The 25,760-nt window shown below is 41.9% G+C and overlaps 1 protein-coding gene across 8 annotated transcripts in view; it reads left to right on the forward strand.

Annotated features, from left to right (window-relative positions):
- KIF13B (kinesin family member 13B) overlaps window positions 1-25,760 on the forward strand; it is a 197,621-nt gene that overhangs the window by 62,438 nt on the left and 109,423 nt on the right. For 3 of the 8 annotated variants that reach the window (XR_013525465.1, XM_017963648.4, XM_008979053.5), the window contains exons 3-10: window positions 833-845; window positions 6,176-6,236; window positions 9,058-9,150; window positions 10,900-11,080; window positions 15,913-16,000; window positions 17,647-17,781; window positions 20,913-21,025; window positions 22,126-22,237. Coding sequence is in view for 7 of the 8 variants with exons in the window: in XM_017963648.4 (XP_017819137.4) it covers window positions 833-845; window positions 6,176-6,236; window positions 9,058-9,150; window positions 10,900-11,080; window positions 15,913-16,000; window positions 17,647-17,781; window positions 20,913-21,025; window positions 22,126-22,237 (796 nt within the window). In the remaining variant the exon portion in view is untranslated. Of the gene's footprint in view, window positions 1-827; window positions 846-6,175; window positions 6,237-9,057; window positions 9,151-10,899; window positions 11,081-15,912; window positions 16,001-17,646; window positions 17,782-20,912; window positions 21,026-22,125; window positions 22,238-25,760 lie in introns of all 8 variants that reach the window. The other 5 variants (XM_078347109.1, XM_078347111.1, XM_035269625.3 and 2 more) reach the window with 3 other exon arrangements.

A 25,760-nucleotide genomic window follows, 5' to 3' on the forward strand; every position in this document is an offset into this window, starting at 1 on the left:
GAGGGAGATGTCAGTGAATGGCAATTTCAGTGGGAGGAAGGCGGGAGGCTAGAAGTGCTTGTGTGTGCAGAGAGGAATAAGTAGCGAGTAATTCAGGAAGTACAGGCTGAGCATCCCACATAGAAAATTCAAAATGCTCCAGATTTTGGAACTTTTTGAGTACCCACGTGACACTCCAACAAAATGCTCATTGGAGCATTTTGGAATTTGGATTTTCGGATTTGGGATGCTCAGCCATTAAGCATAATGCAAGTATTCCCACATCTGGAAAAAATAGGAAGCCCGAAACACTTCAAGCATTTTGGATGAGGGATACTCAGCTGTATTAACTCACTGGCAAGAAATGACTGGTTTCTTTAATTTAGACTTTTTCCCTCAGCCAGATAGAATAGCATTCATTGTTTTGTAGTAGAGCCCGTTCAGATAAGAGAGTAAGCTGTTGCTTTTTCAAAGCAGAGAAAAGTGCTTGGAACGGAAACCAGATGATAAAAAAATAAAAGGCTAAAAAAGATATATTTGTAAGACATACACAAAGATAAAAGCACAATCTGTAAGGCAGAAATAGTAGGTCTGTTCCGATTGTCCAGTGTTCAGTCCTCCCGGTAGTGTACAGACACGAGGTAGTTGTCTGTGATTAGCAGACCGTCTTACTAGCTAATAGACGTTTGTTTATCCTCTAAGTTACTACGTGGCTTCAGAGGTGGTATTTTATATCCTTACTGTGAATTTACAGTGTTTATTATTTTACCCTTCAGAAAGAGTCTTCTAAACTAACTTTTTTTTTTTTTTAACTTTTCTTTCACGTTACTGATGACATCTCTTGGGAGCTCAGGGGCCAGCCAAAGGTAAGAGACTTGGTTTGTTATACGATGCCTGCGAAGATCGTATGTGCTTATTTTTGAACTCTTAGAAGTTTTCCTCTCAACAAGGAAAATACTTTCTATCATGTTACACAAGTAATGCAAGCTGTCAGCCTGCTCACAAATCTGAAGCCATTTCTGGGCCTGGAAAGGGCTGGAGATTTGTGGAAAAGCTGTATTTGTACTTTGACCAACTCTGGCTGGTCTAGCAGCTACAACACAGATTCCTTTTGTGCCATAGATTGGCTCAAGACTGGTAGTTCCAAACTGTGGTCAAAGCCGACTCATCCTCCCGGCTCCCAAGACAGCTAGGGATGCATTCCCGGCCAAGAGAAACCTGGGCGGCTTCAAGCCGCCTCCATAGATTGGCTCAAGACTGGTAGTTCCAAACCGAGGTCAAAGCCGACTCATCCTCATGGCTCTGAGACAGCTGGGGGTGCATTCCCAGCCAACAGAAACCTTCGCGGCCACAGCCACCTCAAGGGAACGTACCTTTTCACCTCTGTTTCTTGGGGAATGTGGAGCGTTGCTGAAGTGGACACTTAGACTGTGTTTCTTAACTGACCGTGAAGTCACTTGGAACGCCCAGGAAATGTAGATTTTTATCTCCATTCTTGGGATTTTTTCTTTTAGAGTCCGTGGCTGAATTTAATTCAGTTCTCTATTATTATTGCTAAAATGTTTATTATAGACATGGCTGTTTGGGTCTCTGACTTTTTTTTTTTTTTTTTTTAATTGAGATGGAGTTTTGCTCATTACCCAGGCTGGAGTGCAGTGGCATGATCTCGGCTCACTGCAACCTCTGCTTCCTGGGTTCGAGCAATTCTCCTGCCTCATCCTCCAGTAGCTGGGACTACAGGCACGCGCCACCATGCCCAGCTAATTTTTGTACTTTTAGTAGGGACAATGTTTCACCATGTTGACCAGGATGGTCTTGATCTCTTGGCCTCATGATCCACCCACCTGGGCCTCCCAAAGTGCTGGGATTATAAGCATGAGCCACTGTGCCCAGCCAGGTCTCTGACTTTTTAGAATCATTTATTAATTTTTTTCCCCTAACCCCTAGACCACAGGAACTGAATGACCAAAAAAAAAAAAAAAGTCATTCTGTCAATATAAAATGTTATTTTTAAAAAGTCAAATAGTGCACTGGTTTCTTTTTATATGTAAACTTTCCCTCATCTTTTCTACTGAAAAGGTGCTGGATTATTTTTGTTTCTCATTTTTATTTATTTATTTTTTTGAGAGAGAGTCTTACTCTGTTGCCCAGGCTGGAGTGCAGTGGCATGATCTCAGCTCACTGAAACCTCTGCCTCCCGGGTTCAAGCGATTTTCCTGCCTCAGCCTCCTGAGTACCTGGGATTACAGGGACCTGCCACCACGCCTGGCTAGTTTTTGTATTTTGGTAGAGACAGGGCTTCACCATGTTGGCCATGGTCTTTAACTCCTGATCTCAAATGATCCGTCTGCCTCGGCCTCCTGAAGTGCTGGGATTACAGGCCTGGGCCACCGCGCTCGGCTGTTTTTTTTTTTTTAAATTTTTTTGGTGCAGAGGCTGGAGGTTGCAGTGAAGATATAAAGGAACCATTGCCTGTTGATTTACAAATTGTTCATCTTTTATTTGATGCAGCTGCATGATTAGAGAAAATGCTGGCTGACTGAAACACGCGGAAGATTAAACACCACGGTGGTACCTCTGGGGAGGTACTTGTGGAATAGAGAGACCTTGATCTTTCCTTTATGCTTCTATGTTATTTGAATTCATTACAGTGTATACTTGTCTGCTTTATGAGATCTTTGCCTGGAAGATACCTATAATAATTTATAAAATTGCTAAACCTTGAAGAGGACCATTTAGTGCTGTAGTAAAGAAGAAGTGAGTGTTTATTAGTCGCCAACTTTGTGCCAGGCTGTGGCACTTTCATAGTGGGGAATGGAGCTAGTTAGGGTAGTGGTGCAGAGGAGGGAGCTTAGGGCCAGATGTGGCTGGAATCCCAGCTCGCCCACCTGCTAGCTGCGAGGTGCTGACCGTCTTTGTTCCTTAGGTTCCTTTGAACAGTGTTGAGCACACAGGCTTAGCTCGGTTATGGTTACTTTGGTGATAGTCTCTCAACTCAAACTGGGAATAAGAAATGTCATTGTTAAAGAAATCCCTAAAAGAAAGACAAGCAAAAAAAAAAAAAACCAATAATAATGGACAGGAGAGTGTCATTTAGAGCCTATCTCTGATAAATATACAGACACCCTTCTTTATCTGCGGGTTTCACATCTGTGAGTTCAACCAACCATGGATTGAAAATAGTTTTTGAAAAACAATGAAAAATAATACAACAGTAAAAAATAAAAATTTAAAAAGCAGTACAGTATAACAGCTATTGGCCTAGCATCTACATCGTCTTAGGTGTTTTAAGTAATCTATAGACGGTTTGAAGTATGGGGAGGACACGTGCGGGTTACACGTTGAGTGCCACACCATTTTTTATAAGGGACTTGCACATCCTTGAACTTCAGTATTCATGGGAGGTCCTGGAAGCAGTCCCCCTCAGGATACTGAGGGATGACTACTGCATGTGTAGTGACAGGGCTTTTGAAGTGACAACTAAGCTTTCGAGAAAGAATCAGGATGGTTTCTACTTAGCATTATTAAGAGCAGCATTAAATAAAATTGCGGAGATAAGCATGGAGAGTTAGAGTAGGAGAAGCTTGGTTTGGCCTCCACATTGTATGTAATCTCACTCTGCTGTAATGGTTCTCACCGTGGGTGGCACATGGGGTTTGCAAGGCAGCTCCTCCCAAACAGTGTGAGGCCTGGTCCTTTTGGGTTCATCTTCCGTCTTCCTCCTTTGGCTTCTCTCTGGTTGGAAACGACTTAGTCAGCCACCACTGCTGATAGATGTACGTTTAGCTTTGGAAAGACATGGAGGGTGAGCAGTGTGGGACACAGCACTGCAGGCAGATGACATCTTCTGGGCCCAAGGGCTCTCGGGGGCTGTCACTTCCTGGCCTCCCTGTCACTCCCTGGCATCTGCTTTCACTCCCTGGCCTCGCTTCCTCTCCACTACCCCATCCAGGGAACAGGTGTCTCCCCTGCCTGCTGTTTGACACAGAGACAGGGGTGTGCGGACCCTCACCTGTCCAGAGGTGCTGAGCCAGTCATCCTCTCAGTTGCTGCCAGGGTTGTCTCCCTGCCCCTTTAGTTGTCCTCCTGGTACCTCCCAGAACTGCTAACTGGCTTCGCAGCCCTGTCGGCCCCACACTTGCCCCCGTCAGTTTCACGGGAACTATTTTTTTTAGGAGTTTCTCAGTTCTGACCCTGGCACAAGCAAGCACTCTTGCTTTCAAAAACTTGTTCCTCTCGCCCCTCCGCCCCCCGCCCATCCCATTTTCCTCGTTTCCCTTACCCCCTGTTATTTTGAGTTAATTTTAGCTAGGCAATGGATATTAGTATTCATTCTTAATTTACCATCTTAACCTAATTTTCTTTCTTAAAAAAAGTTAATCATTAGACTTCTGGTCCAGATAATCTTGTGAGTTCACACAGAGACATTCTCCGACCAACACCAAAATTATAGCAGGGACAGATAACCTATTTATATGTATTTTCGAGATGGAGTCTCACTCTGTCACCAGGCGCCAGGCTGGAGTACAGTGGCACAACCTCAGCTCACTGCAACATCCGCCTCCTGGGTTCAAGCAATTCTCCTGCCTCAGCCTCCGGAGTAGCTGGGACAGATAACATATTTGAACATGTTAAAATCATGTCATCATACTCAAAAACAACATATAATGGCTGGGCATGGTGGCTCACAGCTGTAATCTCAGTACTTGGGAGGCTAAGTAAGGCTGGAGGATTGCTTGAAGCCAGGAGTTCGAGAACATTCTGGGGAACATAGTGAGACTCTATCTCTGCAAAAAATTAGAAAAACACAACAACATATATAACTTCAAGGACCACCAGTAATCAAGGGCTGAAGTGACATTCCTGGACTTTGGAATCAGGCCAGGCACCTGGAGGTGATTGGAAGTTCAACTCTGGCCGAGTGATGGGGGCCCTGGTATGTGATTGGGGACTGGAGCCAAGCTCACCATCTGAAAACTGATTTGGGTGAGGCTTCTCTGTGAATGAAGGCTTCAAGTCAATATTTGGCCACCAACAGTGAGCTAATGTGTGTGTAAATAGGAAGGGATAGAGACATTGGGCCTTGAGAAGACCAAAATCTGGGCTTCAGTGTTGGAAATGACAGCATAAACTAGTCATGGAAAGGTGGTCATCAAGAGAGGAAAAAAGAAACCATAAAATAGACACTCCCTGCTCAGATATTCCTGCACGCTAGCATACAAACCATCATCAGGAAGCATAGCAGCACACTCCCAAAGTGGGAGAGAGTGACAAAATATCAACTGAAATACATTTTTTTTTGAGACGGAGTTTCGCTCTTGTTACCCAGGCTGGAGTGCAATGGTGCGATCTCGGCTCACCGCAGCCTCCGCCTCCTGGGTTCAGGCAATTCTCCTGCCTCAGCCTCCTGAGTAGCTGGGATTACAGGCACGCGCCACCATGCCCAGCTAAGTTTTTGTATTTTTAGTAGAGACGGGGTTTCACCATGTTGACCAGGATGGTCTCGATCTCTTGACCTTGTGATCCACCCGCCTCGGCCTCCCAAAGTGCTGGGATTACAGGCTTGAGCCACCGCTCCCGGCCTCTACCTGCTTTTTATGCATATAGTTTTTTGTACAAATATGGAATATACTCTAGACTTTTATAACTTTTTCATTAATATAAACTTTTTTTCATCAGTAAGTCTTCTATACCCTCAAATCTATACTTGCAAATGGGCATATTTTGATTTATTAAAACATTCTGCTATTTGAAGCTATTTTGGTCATGCTGTAGGGAGTGTCTTTAAAATTTATTATTTAAAAAATGTCTTTTTCTTTGACCACAAAATAAAAATACTGAGAAAATATAAAAACATAAAGAAAACAAAGATCACTAATTTCACTGCAAAAAAATTAGCTTTATAGCTGTAACTCTGTGTGTGTGACTGTAGGTGCAAGTATGTGTACAGTAGCCATTTTATGACACGTTTTGTTTTGTAACCTCTTGTCACTTAACGTTGTGAATATGTTTCCATGTAAAATACAGCATCATATCAAGTATAGGATGTCTAGTTGTCATTGTAAGCCTGTACAGACATAATTAATTCTTAGCATGTGACAATAAGTTGTTTTGTTTCACTATTCTGAACAGTTCTATCCGTTATGATATGATAAATAAGGTTTTCTTAATGCACACTTATGTTTACTTTCAACAGGCTTTTGCTTATGATCATTGTTTCTGGTCTATGGATGAATCTGTCAAAGAAAAGTATGCAGGTAATAGAATCCATCATCCTGGCAACTACAAGGTGTTCCGTAGTTTTTTTCCTGTACATGGCAGACCCCCCAAACTGTGTTTTTCTCTGCTCTCACACCACAGTAACAATCACTGGCATAGAAGATGACTTAATGTGACAAAATATGGAGGGTTTTTCCCTGCACCCCAAGCAGCAGACACTGGTTGGGCATCCTCCAACTCAGTTCTGAAGCTGTCTACCTGGGAACAGCGTCAGATCCACAGACTGAGGGCTCAGTCCCCTCAAGACTGCGCCCTCCTTCCCACCAGCACAGGTCCAGGCTTCTAGAACATCTTACTGACTGGCTTTCAATTGGGGTTCCCACAGTCCACTCTTTGGGTTTGATTAATTTGCTAGAGCAGCTCACAGAACTCAGGGAAACACTCATGTTTACTGGTTTATCATGAGGAATTATTTTTAAAGGACACAAACAGCCAGATGAAGAGACAGAGAGGGCGGGGTCTGGAAGGGTCCCAAGTACAGGAGCTTCTGTCCCCCTGGAGGTGGCCCGTGCCCTCCTGGCGTGTGGTTTTCTCACCTTCCTTTCGGCCTCTGTGTGTTCAGCAATCCAGAAGCTCTCTGAACCCTGCCTGCCTTTTAGTTTTTATGGAGGCTTCCTTACATAGGCATGATTGTCAACTGTACAAAAATTAGCTGGGCATGGTGGTGCGTGCCTGTAGTCCCAGCTACTCGGGAGGCTGAGGCAGGAGAATTGCTTGAACCCAGAAGGCGGAGGTTGCGGTGAGCCGAGATCGCGCCATTGCACTCCAGCCTGGGTAACAACAGCAAAACTCCATCTCAAAAAAAAAAAAGAAGTGTAATTGGACAAAAAGCAAATGATCTGAACACAGCAAGTCCTGTCTGTTCAGACTTTTCTTGGCAGTTCTGTGTAGCATTCCTTCCTCCAAGATATGAGGCAGGACCTTGTGGAATGAGAAGCTCTTGACCTACAATCAGATGAGAGTCTTGCCTTGGGCAGGTAAAAGGAGGTCAGGAGAAGATCACATTGTTTCCTGAGTGCCCCAACGATATAAAAGACTGCAACATGTGGATGGTAACCTATATCTACATAATTACCGTAGGGAATATATGATTACTGCAGGACTATTTTGCATAACTTTAGAAACTACAGACAACACCCTCCCGTCTTATTAGAGTTTGTTTTGGTTTTGTTTTTTTTTTGAGACGGAGTTTTCCCTCTTGTTGCCCAGGCTGGAGTGCAGTGCCATGATCTTGGCTCACTGCATCCTCAGCCTCCCAGGTTGAAGCGATTCTCCTGCCTCCCTCTGTTGAGTAGCTGGGACTATAGGTGCATGCCACTACACTCAGCTAATTTTTTTGTATTTTAGCAGAGAGGGGGTTTCACCATGTTAGCTGGGGTGATCCCAATCTCCTGACCTCATGATCTGTCTGCCTTGGCCTCCCATAGTGCTGGGATTACAAGTGTGAGCCATCGCACCCTGTCTGCTATTAGAGTTTTTAATGTTGGTTGGAAAATGGGAGATCACTGTGTGCCATTCTTGGTATAAGTTGGTGATACTACGTGACTAGTTCACACAGTGATTATTCCACACTCACATGCCCCAGGCCTCACATGAGGCCCGGAGCACACAGTCGCCCCTTAGATTGCCCTGGAGGCCTGAGACTGGGCTGGAGAGGCAGGATGGCATAGTGATAGAAGAGGAGCACTGGCCAAGGAGAAAAGGAACCCTAGGCTCCTCACCACCTCTGCGCCTTTCCGTAAATCACCTCACCTGTCAGAGCTTCCGTTTTCTCTCTGATGGAGAAGACTATACCATATTCTCTCTCCGTTTTCTTTTTGCTCCGGAAGTCTGTGACTCTTATTCTTCTTCTAAATGGTGACTGCCTCAAGCCCCATCTCACCACAAGTTTAGGACTGCAGTGACAGCCTTTGATTGCCTTTTTTCCCAATTGCTTTTGTCACCTGTTTTTAAACAATCTCTTAAATATTAAGCATCATACTATTTTGGCTTCTGTTAGGAGAAAGATGAGTAGTATGCCTGTTTTGTAGTTAAGGTTCATTTGGTTTAGATGGCACAGTATCAGAGCATGTATGGTAAATTAACTGGTAAAACAAACAAACAAACAAAAAAACTAGGACGTGAGACCTACTGGAATATCCTTGTCTTAACGTAAAGGCATCCAGTTCTTCCGTATGGTATCGAGACTAAGTGAGGTAGGGTGACTTGTCAGATTCACATTCGATTACTGACTATTGACATATCTCATTTGGCCTGTGGGGGAGAGCTTGACTCTATTCTTTATGTCTGTGATTGAAAGCTGAGGGAAATTTCCAGGCTCCAACTCGCTGGCCTAACTGGTATGTATTGTAGATCCTGTAATTGGAAATTTTCATTGAGGAAAAGGAGAGGGCATTGGTATACTGGATTATTTGAACTCTGGTACCCACCAAATAAAAGCATTAGCTGAGTGGCACCTAGTTGAATTCAGGTACACCTGGGTCCCAAGTATAAATTTCAGACGTTTATAATCATTGAATATAAAGTGAGCAGCTCGTTGGCTCTGCATTGCAGGGGATTCTTAGTAGTGTTTATTCAAGTATGTAGTACAGGGAGCTTTGCACTAACTTTCCCGTCATGTGCTAATTAGAAATAACCTGGGAGGCATAAGCCTTTGGGCGCATTCATCAAATTTAAAAATCTTGTTTGAAGACAAATAAGCTGATTATACATGTTGGAGATTTTTGTTTCTTTTTGTTTTGTGAATTGTTCATATGTGGTTTTGGCTAAAAATAGCATCTGTTATTCTCTCTCTGTAAGGTCAAGATACTGTTTTCAAGTGCCTTGGGGAAAATATCCTGCAGAATGCTTTTGACGGCTACAATGCATGTATCTTTGCCTATGGACAGACTGGTAAGTAACATGAAATCCCGTAAACAACCATCAGTGAAAGAGAAAATAGAACCATGTTTATTTTACTGAGTAACATTGATGACTCCTTGTTATTTTTGTTTTCAGAAAGTACTGTAGATGTTGAAAGTAGTCGATAACATTGTTTTTAAATGGGTATAATAAAATTAGGATTGGGATCTTTTATCTTTACTCATTTTTCTCACAAGGTACTGGCTGGGTTGTTTTTTTTTAAAAAAAATACAGAGCTATGACTGTTGAACATACTATGAGCCATGCCCATACATCGTGCCTTTTTAAGGCTTTAAGTATCATAGCAGAAAAAATACCAAAAAGAATGTACTTGTTAATATTTCAAAAAGTAATAACTAATAAACTTTTTGGGTTTTGCATCTCTGTGGTCAAGAAAAGAAAATCTACTTGAAGTAAATTAGTTACTTTTGTAAGAGTAACACATACAGCTTGTCTAACTGGAAATGTTCTCACAGAAGAATGCATTGGATGTTTGTTTCCAAGAAGCCTCCTATGTCGCGCTGAAAGAGCAGAAAGCTGGGCCAGGCAGCGCCAGCTCCAGTCCTGCTCCTGCAGCTGGCCAGCGGAGAGACCTGGGCAGTTACTTAACGTCTCTGCCCTTCAGTCTTCTTTTCTGCAAAGGCTGATGAGCATAGACCTTCTCGTAGGGTTGTCATAACGAGTTCACATTGTGCAAACTTTTTACAAAAGTCCTGGGACTTACGGAGTGTGGCACATTAGCTTTAGATATTATGATAACAATAAAATAGCACGTGACAAAAAGCAGCAACTTGTAGGTTTAAAAGCATATTTGCAAAAACACTGCTGCTAAAAACAAAGGGAATTATACTTAAGTATCAATAGTTATTTGTTTTAGGGTGGTAGGACTATGGTAATGTAAGTTTTTTTCTATTTTCCTGTGTTTTCTAAATTTTCTTTGTATTTTACAATGGAGAAAATAATTTTTTTTTTTTTAAATAGTCTCGCTCTGTCTTCCAGGCTGTAGTGTAGTGGCATGATCTCGGTTCACTGCAGCCTCTGCCTCCCAGGTTCAAGTGATTATCCTGCCTCAGCCTCCTGAGTAGCTGGGGTTACAGGCTTCCGCCACCATGCCCAGCTAATTTTTTTTGTATTTTTAGTAGAGATAGGGTTTTGTATTTTTAGTAGAGATGGGGTAACATGTTGGCCAGGCTGGTCTTGAACTCCTGAACTCAGGTGATCCACCCACCTGGGCCTCCCAGAGTGTTGGGATTACAGGTGTGAGCTGGCATGAGCCACCGCGCCCAGCCGAGAAAATAATTTTATGTAAGAAAAAGAAGAGTATTCTTTAGTTTCCACACTAGAGTGAAAGGGTAGTGCGCTAATTTGCCCTGGGGTCCAGAGGGATAACCTGTGTTTTTTGTGCAGCAATCACTGGTTGGGAGCAGGCATGAGAGTATTAATTACATGGTTCTTCCAGTTTATTTCAGAAAACTTTCACACCTCACTATTTCTTACTTGTTTTAGGTATTTTTTAAAAGTATGAAGATGTTATATTTTTCTTTCTAAAGGACAATTGCTTTTCACTTTCGCATGTGCAGTAAGAAAGCTTCTGTACTTGTTCTCATTATATTTGGGTATATTTCTTACTGCATTTTGGTATTTTGCTAAGTGTTTATAATTTATTAGAAGCAATAGAAAGAGGGTTATGTATTTCACTTCTCAAAGAGACAATGGTAACTCTGATTTTCGTTTTTTAAGGATCTGGAAAATCTTATACCATGATGGGCACAGCTGACCAACCGGGATTAATCCCAAGGCTTTGCAGTGGACTCTTCGAACGAACTCAGAAAGAGGAAAATGAAGAGCAGAGTTTTAAAGTAGAAGTGTCCTACATGGAAATTTATAATGAAAAAGTTCGAGACCTCCTTGATCCCAAAGGGTAAACGACTTTCAGACTTTAGTGTTTTAGCATTGTGAATGAAAACAGACTTAAATAGGCTTAAGTGCAAATCTTCTTTGTTTTTAGAGACAGGGTCTCACTCTGTCACACAGGCTTCAGTGCAGTGGCACGACCACAGCTTACTGCAGCCTTGAACTCCTGGACTCGAGTGTTTTTTTTTTAGGCCAGGACATTTCAGGTGGAATTCAGTTGTTTGTTTGCAGGCTGTGAGGTGAGGGAAAGGCATAATTAGAGAGATGAAAGCTGGTCTTAAGGACAGTGAATTTTTAAAGATTCTCAGGAACAAAAAAAAAAGTGCCCTCGATTTCATGGCACAGACTTTGAAAGAGAATTGTGTCAGAAGTCTTAGGAGGCCTTCACAAACGCTGGTTTGACTGTACAGCTGTAGCTCAGTGAGGAAGTGCGAGGTATCCTAGAAATCTCTTCGTTCACTGAGACTTCTTCGAGTTCAGATTTTAAGGAAGTGCAACCGTGGAGAGAGATGGAGATAATGACCACGGTTTGTGGCTTGTCGATGTAAACACGGTATTAGGAAGGTCAAAGAGCCAAATGAGCTGAGGCCCACAGAAAGTTTGGAGGACAACAGGAGGACGCTTAGTTTTGCTGGATGAGGAAGGTGATCAAGGAAACAGGATCTTAGAGGCAGGGAATCTTAGTGACTCTCAGTCAAGAGCAAACAGAACCCTCAGCTCCTCTCTGTTGTCAGTTTCCCTTGACCAAGATGATAATCTTCAGGGTTCTCACAGCGAGATTGAATTGATGCTCAGTGCTTCTCTACAAACTTTACTTAACACACATTTACTGAGTGATCATTATATGGCAGGCACTATACAAGCGCTCACAGTGTGGACAGAATGAGAGTTTTGTAAACAAGTGATTAAAATACACTGTAATCAGCTTTTAACTTGTGAAGGAGGCTTCTACAAATTAGAGAGCAAAGAGACCATGACTGATACTGCTCTGAGGAGAAGGGAAGATTCTACAGAGTGTATTTCCTTAATAACTTTCGTGCCGAGTGGGAAGTCTGTCCACTGGGAAGTTGGGTGAGAACTACTCAGGCGTAGGAAACAACCTCTGCCACACCTCAAAGGTGTAAATTAATCACCTTTGGAGAAGGATCCAGCAGTTCAGTGTGGTCGGAGAGTAAGATGCACAGAAGTGAACATGGAATAAAAGGAGGCCAAGGCAGGAGGATCGCTTAAACCCAGGAGTTTAAGGCTTCAGTGAACCCCTGCACCCCAGCCTAGGTGACAGGATGAGATCCTGTTTCAAAAGAAATAAGAAATAAAAAAGTTCCAAAACAAAGAGGCCAGAGGGTCCCACATCCTACTTAATATTATACCCTTTCATATTTTTTTCTGTTCTGCCTGGAATACTTTTTTTTTTTCCTTTGGACTTTGACCTGTACGAAGGTCATCACTTTTCTGAGATCCAACCCAGACCTACTCTTCCCAGAAATTCTTAGCTGACTGACTTAGTATCTGTTCGTTCTTGTGCTTAGTCCGAGGTGCTTGTGTGGCATCTTTTGAACTTACCTGCATGTGTGCAGTCTTTAGTAATTCTTCTGTTTGTCTTGTGTATAGGTTAGTAATTAACAGCTTACTTACAGTAATTACTTAAAGTAGTTAACAGCAAATTCCAAAGAGCTTGGAATTTGAATAGCTCTGCATCTAGGTCCTCTCCTTGTTTCCTATTCCGCAGGTTTCTTAGGCTTTCCAGGCCTAACTTGTGAGCCTAGTGGGAACTTGGAGAGGGAAATGATAGGATATGGTTACCTCAGAGGGCTGTGGTGCAGACAGACGGAGATGATACACCTGAGGTCTTAGGACACTTGCTGGCATACAGTAAGCGGTCAGTAAGCTGCTGCTATATCTCCCCAGTGAAAATTTTTGGGAAATGTTTTTTTTTTTTTTCGGTTTCTGAAAATTCAGAGTAAATGTATTAAAAACTCTAAAGGTGATCTCATTTCAGTCAAAGACCATTTGAGAAAACTTCATTTTTTCATTGAAGCACTAATTATATTAATTCAGCATCTAGTATATAGTAATTTGTTTTAATCAGGAGATAATAGAGGATACATTAAGAGGCAATATGAAAGGAAGTGAATAATAGAAAATATGCTAGGTGAGTAGTAAATCAGATATTCTGCATCTACTTTATCAAGAGTTACATGGTAATAAGTGACATTTTTAGTGGTTGATCTTAGAGTACTATAGATGTTAGATTTAACAGTCATTTCCTTATCCCCTACTTTTACTGTTGATATGAAGGGTGGTTCTAGAACTTTCCTCTACTTGCTTTCTTTATTATGGGTATTGGTGATTGAGTGTGGTTCAGTTTCTGTGCTAGTCATTCACTGAATGTGCTCCACATTTCTTCCCTTCCTCTCCTGCCTTCTTAGTTACTAGCACTGTCTCCAGTCACAGAAGCTAACACATTTGGAGTCCTCTGTGTCACCTTAATCTCGCTCAACTTCATTTTGTTAGCAGAGTTTGCTCATTCACCTAGTGTTACTTACGTGCCAGAACTTGTGCTAGGAATTGCAGGCTCCCAAAGTCATAAGACATTATTCTTGCTGTTCTAGAGCCTGAAATTTATTATAGTATAAATGGACAAGAGTAAATTAACTCCTGCCTAAGGTAAGGATTAGGAGAAGCCTGACTAAGACATGGTCAAGAATAGATTATAAAGGAGCCTGCATATCAAGTTGAGGAGTATGCACCTCTCTTCACAGGCATCAAAGAACCACCAAAAAACTAAACATTGGCTGGGCGCGGTGGTTCACGCCTGTAATCCCAGCACTTTGGAAGGCCGAGGTGGTCCGGTCACTTGGGGTCAGGAATTCAAGACTAGCCTGGCCAACATGGCAAAACCCCGTGTCTACCAAAAATACAAAACTTAGCTGGGTGTGGTGGTGCATACCTGTAATCCAAGCTACTCGGGAGGCTGAGGCAGGAAAACCGCTTGGACCCAGGAGGTGGAGGTTGCAGTGAGCTGAGATCGTGGTACTGCAGTCCAGCCTGGGCGATAGAGTGAGACTCTGTTTCAGAAAAATAAAGAAAACTTTAAGCGTTATAATTTATTACTTATTTAAAAAAACACAAGATTTTGTGTAGTTCAAAAATGGACACACATTTGTGGTATAAAATAAGGATAAACAAAAATATAAAATGAAAATCACCATTGATCTTATTAACAAATACTCTTTTTTAGAATTTGATTTTTAATTGACAAATGAGAATTATATATGTTTATGGAGTACAATGTGTTTTGATCATGTATATATTATGGAATGATTGTATCAAGCTAATTAACATATCCATCACCTCACACACTTACCTTTTTTTTGTGGTGCAGACATTTAAAATCTACTCAGCAGGTTTGAAATTCACATTATGTTACTGACTGTAGTCACCGTGCTGTGCACTAGATCTCAAGAACATATTCCTCCTAGTGCAGACTTTGTACTCCATAAACCCTTTGACAGACACGTCAACAAATATTCGTAATATTTTTGGTCTATATCATTAAGTATGCTGTCTGTGCTCTACATTTTTCTCAGATGTTCTTTGTTGAGTTTATTAATTCCTTGGTTGTTAAGAGGTTTTTTTTTAAAAAACTTATGAATATTTAATTTTAAAGTTTTTTTTTTTTTTTTTGAGATAGAGTTTTGCTGTCACCCAGGCTGGAGTGCAGTGGCACAATCTCGACTCACTGCAACCTCTGTCTCCTGGGCTCATGCAGTTCTCCTGCCTCAGCCTCCCTAGTAGCTGGGATTACAGGCACGTGCGTCTGCGTCCAGCTAATTTTTGTACTTTTAATAGAGATGGGGTTTCACCATATTGGCCACGCTGGTCTTGAACTCCTGACCTCAGGTGATCCACCTGCCTTGGCCTCCCAAAGTGCTGGTATTACAGGTGTGAGCCACCGCCCTAGACTTAATTTTATTGAATCTTTTTTCATGCATATATTGAAATGATCACACTTCCCCACTCCCTGCCCCCGTTAGGCTGTGATGAAAGTGCATGGATCTTTTTTTTTTTTTTTGAGTTGGAGTCTTGCTCTGTCGCCCAGGCCTGGAGTACAGTGGAGTGATCTCGGCTTACTGCAACCTCTGCCCTGTGGATTTAAGCAATTCTTCTGCCTCAGGCTCCCTAGTAGCTGGGATTACAGGTGCCTGCCATCATGCCTGGCTGATTTTTGTATTTTTAGTAGAGATGGGGTTTTGCCATGTTGGCCAGGCTGGTCTCAAACTTCTGATCTCAAGTGATCTGCTTGTCTCGGCCTTGACCTCCCAAAGTGCCAGGATTACAGACATGAGTCACTTCGCCCAGCCAAGTGCATGGATCTTTTTTTCCAATGGTTGATAGCTAGAAGGCCTGAGATAAGCCCAATTTTGTATTTTGAAATCATTAGATTCAGTTTGTTGTCTTTGTCTCTCTTCGTGACTGAGACTGGTCTGTAGTTTTCCTTTCTTGCACAGTTAACATTTACTGTGTTTCTGCTCTTTGTACCACATTCTGTGTGAGACAAATAGATTGTTCATATTTATTTGACTCTGCATTCTTTGCAGTAGTAAGTATACATCCCACAATGTACCCTTTAGAGTGATGTGATATTTATTCACATTATGGAGTTTCCTTCGCAGTGAGGATTTGAAGTTTGGTTTAAATTCTTTGGGTCTCAAGTCCACTGGTTTTATTGATTTGGGGTCTTTCTTGAATTCGTTGTATATTTTTACGGAGCACAGCTGAGTTCGTTTCAGAAACAGCCTATTGTTAAAAAGTCACTTCTTTGTTTTTCATGAACAGAAGCCGTCAGACGTTGAAAGTCAGAGAGCATAGTGTGTTGGGACCTTATGTGGATGGACTTTCTAAACTGGCTGTCACAAGCTACAAGGTAACAGCATCCTGCATGTGAATGACTTAAATTCAGTGTGGTTGGGTGGGGCGTTTTTTTCTTGGCTTAATTTGTTGTTATTTTAAAAAATTAAATGTATCATAGCATCACTTAATAAGTCACTTTTTACAGAAATCCTAAAAATGAGGTAGTTGATCAGAGACCAGTGAATAAATATAGACTAGGATTTTGCTTTTAAATGGAAAGTTATCAGACTTAATGGATCTACAGTGGGTTTGGAATAGATGTAGAAAATTGTGAATTTTATCTTTTGCTGTTTTCCCATTTTGGGGCCCACTTTTACTTCCTTTTGCAATTAATGTTTTTACTTGGAGGCTTTTTATGTATCATGTTGAATTTTTTCATAAACATTCTTTTAGTAGAAACCTGTGATTTTTCAGTTTTTGGTAATGTATGTCAGTTAGGATTGTGTTCAGTTGCATATAACATTTAAAAATGTAACAGTTAAGTTCTTTGAAACGTGGACTATTGTCTCTTCTGCCTATTGTATATCCTCAGTGTCTGAAAAGTACCTGGTCTACGTAGGTGCTTTCATTATGCATTTGAAAGTGTGGGTGAATGAGTGGTGATTGAAACAAGACTTTTCATGGAAAAGAAATATGGAGGTAGACTCTCCAGGGCTGGTATTGTGGTCCCAAATGTGTTATTAGGGACCTAGATTCCTTCCAGTGGTTAGCATAGAGAGGGGTGATAGTGCCCTTATTCCCATAGTTCAAGATGGCTCTCAGAACCAACACGTGATAGCACGCCTACTCCCTTAAGGAGAATTCCCACATGGCCTATTTTAATTCTAAATCTTATCCACTAAAACATCATGTGGCCAGACTGAGCTGCAAGGGCATCTGGGAAATGTAGTCTAAGTTGAAGATTTGGGCATCCTAACTGGAAGGAAGTGAAGACTAGGTAATGGGAAGCATCTAGTCAACTTGTATATATACCATTTTTCTCACTCCTCATAAGATCCTTGTGAGGCAGATGGGTGTCATAGATCTGCATTGTTATTCAGGCAACTAAAATCCAGGTCTAACTGTTTCAGAGCTTATAACATTAAAAAAAAATCCCATAATCTTCCTATTGTATTTCGCGGTCTCTGTTTTTTAGTACTAGCAGCAACCAAGTGGTAAATCAATGCAGAAAATTAGTCTCTTGAGGTTCTAATTTTTAGAAACAGGTCTGGTAAGACAGTGGTAGTCGGTGATAGGCCTGGATAAAGGGACGAATAACACAAGTTAGTTGCGTGCTTCTTTGTATAATCTAATTTGTTTTAACAATGAATTTGTATTGCTTCTGTATTAAAGAAATTAAGTTTTTTCAAACTTCTGTATTAGATGAGGGCTAGCACGGCATAGTTGTTCATCTTGTGTGCAGATGAACAGCTGCAGCTTCTGAACTTTGAGCCAAAGCTGCCACTTCTGTACCTGTAGCAAATGATGTACTTTTATTTGAGTTTTCAGAGACAGTATTGGCTCTTGCGCTCCCTGGGACTCAACGTTCATTGAGAAACAAAATGTTAACTCCAAATGTTGTTAAGTAGCAAAACTTATAATGCATTTTGTGGTGGAGCAGAGTTTTAGTGTGTATTACACGAGTAATGAAACGTGGGTCTGTGACTTGTTTCCACTTAGGACATTGAGTCGTTGATGTCTGAGGGTAACAAATCTCGCACAGTCGCTGCGACCAACATGAACGAGGAGAGTAGCCGATCCCATGCCGTTTTCAAAATCACCCTCACACACACACTCTACGATGCGAAGTCTGGGGTAGGTGTTCAGATGCATGACCTGTTTCTACATTTCTTAAGTGGATGGTCGTTTATTTTTTTCTTCTTCAGGTGTTAGATGAATTAAAGTCCTGGCTAGACTTAGGTATCCATGAGCACTCTGGACAAGAAACAGAAGTCACTCTAGCTCAACAGAAAGGGATTTCATGTAGGGAAGCAAGTGATTTTGGGATTGTTGGGACATCTGGGTTCTAGACTACCTCTTGAGGAATCACTGTCCGAACAGCATACATCTGGCTATGGGGCAGTGCCACCTCTGAGGACACCTGTAGAACTCTGAGTTCCAGGCATACCTATAGCTGTGATCCAGGAAGCAGGAAGAGAGAGGTCGCTTCTGTCCATGTTGCTGCCTCATAGCATTCTGGGAGCTGGAGAATGTGCTTGTGTTTCCCCAGTCCGTCTGCCAGCAGAAAAAGCCAGAAAGGGGCAGTGGCTGGCCTCTGCTCTACTTCTGCTTTCCAGCCTCTAGCAGGTGTATCCTGAGCCCAGGCTGCCAGGGAGTCTGAGAAATGTGGCTTTAAGCTCCCCGCCTGCTCCCACTGAAGGAAGGTGGAGCAGAAGTTAAGTGCGCCGGTGGCCCAGTGTCTCTGTCCCAGCAGTTTTTGCATTTTAAACTGTGATGGATAACTGCATGAGCCATTGGTTGTGCTCTTGCTTGCCCAGGCACTGTGCCTCACACCTGCAATCCCAGCACTTTGGGAGGCCATAGCGGGAGGATTGCTTGAGCCCAGGAATTGGAGAACAGTCTGGTAACATAGTGAGACTCCATTTCTACAGAAAATTTTAAAATTAGCATGTGTGGTGTGGGTGTGGATGGTTCATGCCCATAGACCTAGCATAGGGAGGCTGAGGTGGGAGGATTGGTTGAGCCCAGGAATTTGAGGCTGCAATGAGTTGTGATTACCCCGCTGTACTGGACAACAGAGCAAGACCCTGTGTCCAAAAAAAAAAAAAAAACCAGCTGATTTAGCAGAGGTTCTTTTGCAGTGTTGCCTTCTGTGAAACACTATTAGAAGGAATAAATGACACTGGGGAAATGGTACTATAAAATCACTCACTTTTGTAGAAGAACTTTTTGAGTGTTGGCTTTGAATCTTATGAAGATAAACTCGATGAGAGATACACATGCTTCTGCCACATTGCAGGCTTCTCTGTTGCCCGTGTATTTGCGTTTTCCATCTTTTTATGTGAATTTTACTTTTTTATTATGATATCTACCCCCTAGTGTGTCCATTTCAAATGCCAGAAGGTAAAATAATCACCCTGGCAGAGTGCTGTATTTTGGCAGGATTTTCATCTGCTGAAAGCATATTTTTCTCCTTTTACCATCACAGCAAGATTAGTGGAACAACAAAAAGTTCTTTGTTTCTTATTTCCTTTTCGCCATAAAACAAAAAACATACTGAAGACTTTTTAAAAAAAAACGAAAGTATTTTTGACTTGGGACGCTGAATATCCTTTTGTTAACAGCATGTTTATTTATGGAAATAAACGTCCATTTTAAAGGAAAGCTTTAAAAATTATGCAATCTACAGATTTTGGTGTTGGTTTCCTGCATTTCTTGTATTGTTACTGAAGTATAAAGTATGTTACATGTATGTGCTTGATAAGAAAACACTTTGGTAACAGTATCTGTGTATCTGTTTGTATATAATATCTTAACTAGAAAAAGATGTGAATCTAACCCTGACATGAAGTAAAATAGAATTATATAGGAATAAGGAGTACATATTAGAAAATGTCTGAAATTTTGAGGGATTCTTCTATCATATAAAGGTCAGATTAAATTTTTATGTCAGAATTGCAAGCCTTTTGTCTCAGGATTATTGATAAATAGCCATGAAATTTTAAACACAGTTTCTAATAGTAAAATTTAAGTCTTGGAAATACCTTTATATACTGCTCTGGGAATTTTGTTGGGCACCCTTCAAAGTGGCCCATTTTGGAGGCACTGTGTTTCTGAGATAATTAGCTTTCATTTATAAATTTTCTGTGTTTCCATCATTAGAGTGTACAGTTTTCTTATAGTGTGTTTTAGCAGCACAAAATAATTTTAAAGTAACAGTCAATACTTTTTTTTGTTTGTTTGAGATGGAGTCTCACTCTGTCACCCAGGTTGGAGTACAGTGGCGCAATCTCGGCATACTGCAACCTCTGCCTCCTGGGTTCAAGCGATTCTCCTGCCTCAGCCTCCCAAATAGCTGGGACTATAGGCGTGTACCACCAAGTCTGGGTACTTTTTTATATTTTTTAGTAGAGACGGAGTGTCACTGTGTTAGCCAGAATAGTCTCAATCTCCTGACCTCATGATTCGCCCGCCTCAGCCTCCCAAAGTGCTGGGATTACAGGCATGAGCCACCGTGCCCGACCGAAGTAGCAGTAAATACTTATAAGAAAGGGTTTACATCATAAATCCATTTAGTTGTGACAGAACTGCTTTTTGTATTTTTTTTTTTTTTTTTTGGAGAAGGAGTTTCACTGTTGTTGTCCAGGCTGGAGTGCTGTGGTGCGATCTTGGCTCACCGCAACCTCTGCCTCCCAGGTTCAAGCGATTCTCCTGCCTCAGCCTCCCAAGTAGCTGGGATTACAGGCATGGCCCACCACACCTGGCTAATTTTGTAATTTTGGTAGAGGTGGGGTTTCTCCATGTTGGTCAAGTTGGTCTTGAACTCCTGACCTCAGGTGATCTGCCTGCCTTGGCCTCCCAAAGTGCTGGGATTACAGGTGTGAGCCACTGCTCCTGCCCTGTATTGTTCTTTAAGAGACAGGGTCTCTGTCACTCAGGTTGGAATTCAGAGGTGCAATCATATAGCACTGGAACTATATGACTGCACTATCAGTTTCACTGTAGCCTGGAACTTCTGGGCTCAAGTGACCTCCCACCTCAGCTTCCCAATTAGCTGGGACTATAGGCACATACCACCATGGCCAGCTGTTTTTTTAAAATTTTTTGTGGAGAGAGGATCTTATTGTGTTGCCCAGGCTGTTCGTGAAATCCTGGGCTCAGGTGATCCTTATTCCTTGTCCTCCCAAAGTTCTGAGATTACAGGCATGAGTCGCCTTGCCCGGCCCTGTGTTCCTGTTTCTTAGTGTTGATTGACTTCCTTGCAGACGTCTGGAGAGAAAGTGGGCAAACTCAGCCTGGTGGATTTAGCTGGCAGTGAACGAGCAACGAAGACCGGTGCTGCCGGGGACAGGCTGAAGGAAGGGAGCAACATAAACAAGTAAGTTGTCAAACCTTATTTTTATTCCTTTATTGATTTAATAGCCAAGAGGGGAGCATCTGTGGTTATTAAAATAACAAGGTGATTTGGAATTTTTTTCTGGTGTTTTCAATGGGCCTGGGCTCATTTTAGGTTTTGTTGAGATGCCTGATGCCTGATGGGGCCGAAAAGCACAGCCTCAGTCAGGCCAGGATTTCTGAGCGGTGATCCTATTGCCCTTTTGGGTTGGGTAATTCTTTTCATGGGAGGGTGATCCTGTGCTTTGCAGAGTATCTAGCTGCATCCCTGGCTTCTGCCCACTAGATGGCAGTAGTAGCCGCCACCTCTCCCCACACCCCTAGTTGTGTCAACCCGAACTCACTCTCAATGGCTGTTCCCTGTGGGGGCCCAGTCACCCTCCAGGTGAGAACCACTGGTCTAAGCTATAGAGAAGATCAAAGGTAGCTGATCTCTCAGAGTGGAGCTGTTGATCTTGACCTGTGTGATGCTCTTTGGAGAAACACGCACTAACCACATGGAGCTTTTCCTTTTATAAACAGTCGGAGTTGTCCAAGTCCAAGAAGCTAAGACTTTATGAAGTCATATTTAGTGTACCAGTTCCTTCATAGGGTTAAATTTTCTCCCTCAAGCTAAATTGTTAGCTCATTATGGGCAGGAAGCTTTTCCGTCCTTGTGACTCCCAGAAGGACACATAGGAGTCATAAGAAACCAAATGGAGATGATAGAGCACCGTCACACAGATGCCGTCCTACTATTGAATCGCATATATACAATTTTTGTTTGTCCTGTGGTTTAATTATTGTGTTTCTGTCTTCCTTTCTTAAAGATACATGGTTTTTATGTTACCTTGACTTGAAGATTTACAGCTCACATTTTTGGGTACCAAAAAATACTGGGCTAAGCGTTTTTATTGCTTATGGCAGTATTAGGAGAAAATAGCTATTTCAAGTTGTGTGCTTTTGAACTAACTGAGTGGCAAAATGCTGACAGGTCCTTTTCACTTGCAGGTCCAGGGCATCTTGGTGTTCAATCTTTGCGCTAAACTGTGACATTTGATAGCTTCCATTTTTGTAATGATTTCGGTTTGTTGCACCATGCAGGTCCCTCACCACCCTCGGCCTGGTTATCTCAGCGCTTGCAGATCAGAGTGCTGGCAAAAACAAGAATAAATTCGTTCCGTATCGTGACTCAGTTCTCACTTGGCTGCTCAAAGTAAGTTTTTCTTGTTTTCTTCCTGGCATACTTTTGGTGGTTGGCAAGAAGGAATAAAAAAGAGTAGACTGTTAATCCCTTCCAGGTATCATGTCCTCCATCGGTGGGCAAATGTATAATGATTAGGCTCTTACGGTAACGACATTTTTGGTGGAATAAACATAGTTTTCTTTCCTAGCAGTTCACAACCCAGCTTACTAGAACCTGGATGCGGTGGGGTTGCTGGGTGTGCATGGAATCACATAATTGCTTCTGGAGATTCGGGGGAGTAGAGAAAGGGCCTCGTGCGAATCTGACTGCTGCGTGAGTCATGGAGGAGGAGCCTCCACTGGCCCCGTGCTCACCTGGGCCACCCTGGCCTTCCACAGACCCCTTTGTTGGGCTGATATTTTGGAGCTTGTTTTCTGTTTAACTTCAGGACATTCAGACCTTGCTTTCTGTTTAGCTTTACTCATGATGGCTTCATTGCTTTTGGCTTCTTTTTTTTTTTTTTTTAATACTTATTTATTTATTGTACTTTAAGTTCTGGGGTACGGTGCAGAACGTGCAGGTTTGTTACGTAGGTATAGACATGCCATGGTGGTTTGCTGCATCCATCACCCCATCATCTACATTAGGTAGTTCTCCTAATGCTAACCATCCCCAATCCCCCGCTTTTGGCTTCTTAAAGGTGTTGTTAGAGTAGGGCACATAGTCATTCATTGAGGAATTAATTCAGCATGGAAGAGCAGTAGAAGTGAGAAAGAAAAAAGCCAATGTCCAGTGGGAGGAGGAGAACACATCCTCCATTCTAAACGTGGGAAGAGAGAGTGCACTTCTTGCCTTCATTTAGCTCGTAAGGGAGATGAGATGTGCACACACAACGTTAGAACGTGAGTTTGTGATAGATCCATGACAGAGATAGTGATAACATGTAAAAGCAGTTTGATGAAAAAAGACACTTCGCAGCTTCCGCCAGCCTTCTAGGGCGCCTTCAGTCTTCATAAGCTGGTGTGGTGAGTTGGATATCGGACTGGGAATTAGAGGATGTAAGTTGCAGTGACAGTTTAACCCTTTTATAGAGGTGTCACCTGACTAAATCCTTTAATACTTTTTTTCTATTTTTAAAATGGAGAAATAATTTCATGTGCCCTGTTTAGTTTTGTGATGCTTCATTTTCTTATTGATCAAGAATTTGTTGAGCACCTGGCGTGAGTTACATTAGGGGTTGAAAATATTAAGATGAGTTCAACATGGGCCCCCCCAGTAGCTTAGTAGAGGACACAGTTACTGATTTAGTCCATAGCATGATTAGAAAATGGCCTTTGTGGGGAGCTGCGGTGGCTCCGACCAGTTGTCCTGGCGCTTGAGGAGGCGAGGCTATGAGTTCAAGGCCAACCTGAGCAAGATAACGAGCTCTCACTGATTAACAACAACAACAACACACACACACAAAAAAAGAAAGAAAATGGCCTTTGTGAAACAGTGTAGGGGTTTCTCCTGGTTTCTACCTCCTCTCAAGAGTTACTAGTATTCAATTTTTTAATTCAAAACTCAGGGCACTATATGAATATGTTTTGTTAAAATAAAACATTCTTTGCATAAATGTCAGTGTGTTCTTTCTTAAATATAATGCTAACATTCAATAAATTTGCCACAGTAGAAAATTGATTACTTCCTTTGGCCAAAATGCAGTACTGTTAAAATTTAAATAAAAGTGTGTAAACAAATTGTGATAATTAAAACCCCTTGTAAGGGTTCTTCATGCAACCTCGCAAACATCAGATAGTAAGCGAGGATTATTAGGAACAAAACTAAAACAAGTAGATTCGTCCTAAAGACAATTCTAACTTTCAGTCTTTTAAAGTAGAACGTTTTTACTCAGATTTTGTTATTGGAATCAGCGATGTCAGTCTACATAACTAAATACCTCAGTGCTTCTACCCTAACTAAAAAAAATAAATTTACTTTTCCTTCCTGTCTCAAATAGCTTAAGCACTTCTACTTCTGCAAGACTAACAAAAATATTTTGTAGTTGTTTTTTTCTGTAGAATAATTAGAAAAACAAGCAAACAAAATTAAAGACTTTGGAGGATGAGTATAATCCTTTCTCACAAAAGCCATTAAAGTGATAAATAGATATCTTTAAAAATGAGTGAATAAACTTGCATTTATATAGGATAATAAGTCTGGAGATCTGATGGGCAGTGTAAGGACTGTAGTTAATAACACTGTATTGTATATAAAAAAAAGTTGCTAAGAGAGTATATTTTAGGTGGTCTTATCATAAAAGGTAACCATGGAGTGCAGTGGTGTGATCTCAGCTCACTGCAGCCTCCACCTCCTGGTTCAAGTGATTCTTCTGCCTCAGCCTCCCGAGTAGCTGGGATTACATACAGGCTCATGCCGCCACACCTGGCTAATTTTTGTATTTTTAATAGAGATGGGGTTTCACTGTGTTGACCAGGCTGGTCTTGAACTCCTGACCTCAAGTGATCCACCCGCCTTAGCCTCCTGAAGTGCTGGGATTACAGGCATGCCCCATTGTGACTGGCCAGGAATTTGTTTTTTTAATAGAAGTCTTTTTTTTTTCTCCCCAGCTAGGACGTCTGTGTTGCCCAGACTGGAGTGCAGTGGTGCAGTCATAACTCACTGCAGTCTGGAACTCCTGGACTCGGGTGATCCTTCCACATCAGCCTCCTTGAGTAGTTGGGGCTACAGGCATGCGCCACCATGCCTGGCTAATCTTTTTTTTTTTTTTTTTTTTTTTTAACTTTAGTAGTGATGGGGTCTTGCTGTGTTGCCCAGGCTGATCTTGAACTCCTGGGCTTAAGCATTCTTCTGCTTCAGCCTTCCAAAGTGCCTGGATTACAGTTAGGAGTCACATCTTAATAAGATACTTTTTCCTCAGACTTTCCGCAGAAACATTTCGTGATCATACATTGTCCTTGTTTCAGTATTGCTACTTGAGTCCACTTAAAACCGCCATAAGAAATATCTTTTGTTAATCGATGTAGTGAAAATGGCATGGGTGGTCGCGGAGTGGCCTCAGTGGGCTGGAGGCCGGGCGCACCTACTGCAGGAGTATCTGGTGCCGTGCCAAGGGCTTCATAGACATCATCTCATTTCCCTCTCAGAAGCGCAAGGGTGGTGTTCCCAGTGGTCAGATGAGACAGAGGGTGCAGAACTAATGCATGTCAGGATCGGGATTGGAATCAGCGCTGACTTTACTGTGCAGCTATTTTTTGCGCCCCTTTTATCAAAGGTTATTTTTCATTAGAAGGATACTCACTTGATGTTTACCAGTCTTTGATAGAAAATAATGAAAAAAACTGTTCATAGTACTTGAAGAATGAAACCAAAAGCATTTTTTAAAAGCTCACTTAATTTGCTGTTTAGTTAATTTAGGTTATAATAGCAACTTTTATGTGTTAAAAATAAGTCAAGTGTTTGCTGCATATTTGTCATTCTTTTTTTGTTAAAAATATATGTGATGTAGCTGGGCATGGTGGCTCATGCCTGTAATCCCAGGACTTTGGGAGGC

This window comes from Callithrix jacchus, chromosome 13 (genome assembly GCF_049354715.1).
Source record: "Callithrix jacchus isolate 240 chromosome 13, calJac240_pri, whole genome shotgun sequence".
Taxonomy (NCBI): Eukaryota; Metazoa; Chordata; class Mammalia; order Primates; family Cebidae; genus Callithrix; species Callithrix jacchus.